General features: G+C 39.0%; 1 protein-coding gene across 3 annotated transcripts in view; it reads left to right on the plus strand.

Annotated features, from left to right (window-relative positions):
• Positions 1–4,497, plus strand: part of esyt2b (extended synaptotagmin-like protein 2b) — a gene marked incomplete at its 3' end in the record, with an annotated part of 48,349 nt that overhangs the window by 13,281 nt on the left and 30,571 nt on the right. For all 3 annotated transcript variants that reach the window (XM_014013332.1, XM_014013333.1, XM_014013334.1), the window contains 1 exon segment: positions 4,073–4,162. In XM_014013332.1, the coding sequence (XP_013868786.1) occupies positions 4,073–4,162 (90 nt within the window).

Here is a 4,497-nt window from a genome sequence, read left to right on the forward strand (position 1 = left end):
AACTTGAACAGAGCAGGTCTAGGTTAAAGGAGAGCAATTATGGGTCGTAGAAATGTCTATGGGCTATCCAGACCATGTTCAATTTAATGCACAAAATAATTCTCAGATAAAATTTCTCATTTTCTAGTTCTGCTGCTCTGACTTCTGTTCAGAAGAGCTGTTTATGTTAATGAGCTCTGTTGGTAACGCCCTCCAAAAATCTGTTGACATTAACTCCACCCTCCAAAGCCAGCGTTTACGTTAGCATGGCTAATAATAGCAGAAGCTCCGTTGTACAACCATATGAGACCCGGAGGCAGAGTCGTGGTTACAGCTTCTTCTTTTTTTCTCTCCCTCCTCTGTTCTGCGCTCACTCTGCATGCTGTTACCAGAGCAGGGAGCAGCAGTGGTCAAAATACCTCAGCCACTCGAACAAATAGGCTTTAACAAGGCTTTAATAAGCTAAACAATAGAGGTACATGAGAAAACGTGTTCATAACGAATGAAAATAAGTTATTAAATAGTGTCCGTGCCGGTCTCAAACCCTGGTCTCCCACTCTCTGGTMCAACACTCTACCCATTGCCCTATTGGAGGCTTGTTGTGAAATGAGCTGCACATTGCACAACAAGAACCATGACGTCTTTTTATATTGAGGAGGTGGAGCTTCACTCGGGAGTTGCTARGTAAGGGGCTGAACCCAGGTTCGGATGGGTTGTTGTACGGCTTGTGACATCACAAAATGACAGAAGTATAAAACTTGTTGTTAATATACATTAAAAATACATTTACTTACGGTAAATATGTGCCTGGGTGCATTTTTTTTGGTCCTAGGACTGTTTTTTTTAAAGAAATACATACCCAAAGTTGAGTAAAAAAAAACTTTAAAAAGTGAATTTTGCATAATAGGTCCCCTTTAAGTGACTGATATTTTCACAAACTAAATTGAGGCTGAATTACYTTGTGATGCAGCTCTTATGTTGTATATTTTAATTTGGTGCTTAAAGGACTAAACCAGATCTTGAGAAGTGGGGTTCTGTGGAGACRTTAAAAGTACAAATAATATCTTACCTGCTRTAGATAGTGATTTAATTCTCTTAGCTTGAATAATAGAGTTTAGTTTTTGGGCCTTATAGTCAAACTAATAAAAAGTCACCTGTCAGTTTTGTATTTCATGTTTATTTCAGCAGAAGTATTATAATAATTCTGACTGGATGGGGCATCAGAAGTGCYACAGCTAAATGCTGCTGCTATTTTGGTTGTTTATAACTATAGAATTATATGAGTAGCCCTAAATAATGGGATTGTAATGATTAGTAAATAGCGCTTGCATGAACCATTATGTTTTAGAATGGCAGCAATTCATTTTGTTTTTTGCCTTGCTTGGACTAGCCATTAGCTCATTATCAAAATTAAACGTATGAGCTGTCTACAACAGGTAAGATATGTTTCCTCTCTCTGGAAACTCATTTAAAAAGATCTGAACTATTGTTTTTATTCAACACTGTCCATATTTTCAAAGTTGTTTTTTTTTTGGGTCACCTGATGCAATTTGCCTGTATTTTCTAGTGGGCGTTGCGTTGATCTTCCCTCCTTGTTCATTCTGACTGCAGAGCCTCTCCTCCAATGCCTAAAATTGTTTGACCGATTTATAGCGAGTGGTAGGACTCAGTGGAGCTATGGCCATGCTTTAAATAGCTGCAGATCAAATCAGACCTACTTTGGCAGATTTCTCTTCCCCTGGCTCCGGCTAAAGCTCAAGTGGTGACATCACTACGCTTATGGGAGGCTGAAAGAAAAAAAGGCTTCAGGCCAAAAATGTAGATGCAGTCTCACATGTAAACAAACTACATCTCAGTCTTCTTACAGCTTCTAGGTGAATAACACAGCATTAGTTAACTTAAAAAACCTGCAAATCAAGTTTAAAAGCTTAAATCACCAGACCTTAAAAAAAAAACTCTTTGTCTTTCTTTCTGTGTGCCATACAAGGCAAGACTCTGAGTGTTAAATTAACTGGAGATGTTTCCAGACCATAAGAGGTCTCAGTCTCGTCTGGAGTGTTTGTGATCACACCAAATGTGATTCAGTGCAGTTTAAAAAAAATAAAAAGTTGCAACACATTCTGCAGTGAGGCCTCTGAGGAGACCTTTATTGCTGGAGCTCTGATGAACAAACAGTTTATTTAATGGCTGGTGTAGAAGAGCACTGCAGCTGAGCATTCATTGTGACTGAATGTATTACAAACATACATTATCAGCTTATTTTAAATTTACTGCATTGATCTGATATTTTGTATTCAGACTGTGTTTAAAATATTCTCACGTGTTGTTTATAGAGAGCACAGATTGACATTTTGAGTAGAAATTCTTTTTTGTTAGAACTATAATTTTACCTATTTTAAATAATGACTTTTTTTGGGGAAATTTTCTGTGTTCAATATTTTAGATGAGGRCTGTCAAACTCATTTTCACTGAGGGCCACATGAGCATCATGGTTGCCCTCAAAGGGCCAGTTTGTAATAAACTTTGACTAAACACAAAAAGTCATGTTCCTCATCTCATYSCACAGGTAAAATATTCCAWGCGTTATGKRAGATGTAGTTTATGATCAGTGTTGTCTTTAAAGCGGTATTGTTGAATAGACAATGTTGTCTTTCAGGACGTTATATCTTTGGAGCTCTCATAGGCCATTTAAAATGTAGTGGCTGGCCACATTTGGCCTGCGGGCCTTAAGTTTGACGTGTTTTAGAATACGCAGAAAAAAAAGGACATAACTTTACTTGCATGTATTGAACTTCAAGAAGGGGACAGCGTAGAAATTAAAGACAAAACATTCCAAACAGTGAGTTTAAAGGGACAGTATGGCTATTTCTGAAGTGACGTTTTGTCATTAGTTATCAATAGTTARTACCTTATCAGTCATGACACAATCTGTCACATGCATGTGTGTAGTATCAAAAGTAGACCATGTTCGGATAAGAAAACAGTGACAAACTAAACTGACAGCAAAGGGTTCCTTTTTGTGAAAGAGATGTTTTTTTTAGCCTGAACAATAAAAAAAAAAAAAACACTGGTCCTCGTTATGCTAACCATAACCTGGACTTTCGCCACTTTCTCCAAACTGTGGGCACTAAAACATTCAAATTGATGTTTATAGTTCATCATACTCCCCTGAATTTAAAAAGAAGTAGCAGAATACAGTTAGTATTGACCTTATTTGATGTCTTCTGTATATCTGTTTGTTAAACTGGAGGCCCAGAACCGACCCTGGAGTTGTATTCTTTAAGAWAGACCACGTGCTTCTCAAAGTGGCATTGATTCAGTTCTCTGYGAAAAAGCAAACAAGCGTATCTTCTAGGATGTCAGAATATTTCCTAAATTTACTGATTTGTGACTTTAAGAAGCCTAACACCACTGGTGTGAGGCAAATACAAACCTGAAATCCCCACATGGCTCAAACCTCCAAAACTACAGTTGTGTATTTGTGTGTTACAGATCAACTGGATCAAGTCACTTTACAACTTATTTAAATAAAGAYATTTTAGCCCACACTTTAATAACTAAACAGCAAAAGTCTTTTGTTTACACCAAAAACACTCCCACTATTATTCAGAGTCCTGCAGTCCTCCTGTCTCCCCCGCAGCGCTTGGTGTGTTTGCTGCAGTGGAAGAAGCAGGTTGGGCTGAGAAGCAGKGTGAGAAAGGCTCATTAAGAAAGCTCGGCTCCTCGAGCTTAGAGGCAGAAACAGATCAAAGCCCACTGGGAGACGGTTTCTGTCTTCATCCTCAGACTCACTTTGTACTCTTCACTCCCGTCTTTGATTTTCTTTCCAATCATGTCTCCTTTTCAGGTTTGACCTGCTCAGATTTTCGTGCGCAGAAAAGAACGAAAGAGATAACRTTGCGCTCTGAAAAAAGCACAAAGTCCCTCACCTCATTATCCTGAAAACTAATGAGAGCCCGAACAGTTTTTTAATGAATATTTCAGTAAGCAGGTGGTTTGTATTCATGTTTGTTCGGGGTGTGTGTGTGTGTGTGTGTGTGTGTTGTCTGTTTTGTCGGCCTGTATCAGCATTGTTCATCTTGTGTTTCCTTAGATCCACGGCGTGTTGAGGCTGGTGATGGAGCCGTTGCTAGGGGACATGCCTCTCGTTGGTGCTCTTTCTCTGTTTTTCCTCAAGAAGCCAGTAAGTGCAGACCAGAGTTATGACAGTGAATGATTCCTTCACAGGTCAACAGCTGAATTTACTATAATAGTGCAGTCTGAAGAAATACAGTTTGATTAGAGCAGACGCTGTTAAACTGTGTTACAACACGAAAGCGGGACCACCAAGCAAACCTTTCATTATCAGACTCGCCATGATTGCCTCATCTGTCCTGCTGCTCTCAGTCATTTCCCCATGCTGGGATTTTGTTACGAGTTCTCTGCTTCTCCTCTGTTAGTCTTTAAAGAGCAGAATTTAAAGGAGACCAATTATGGGTCCTAGAAATTTTTATGGTATGTCTGTGGGCTATCCAGATC

Source organism: Austrofundulus limnaeus, unplaced genomic scaffold (assembly GCF_001266775.1).
Source record: "Austrofundulus limnaeus strain Quisiro unplaced genomic scaffold, Austrofundulus_limnaeus-1.0 Scaffold100, whole genome shotgun sequence".
NCBI classification, from domain to species: Eukaryota; Metazoa; Chordata; class Actinopteri; order Cyprinodontiformes; family Rivulidae; genus Austrofundulus; species Austrofundulus limnaeus.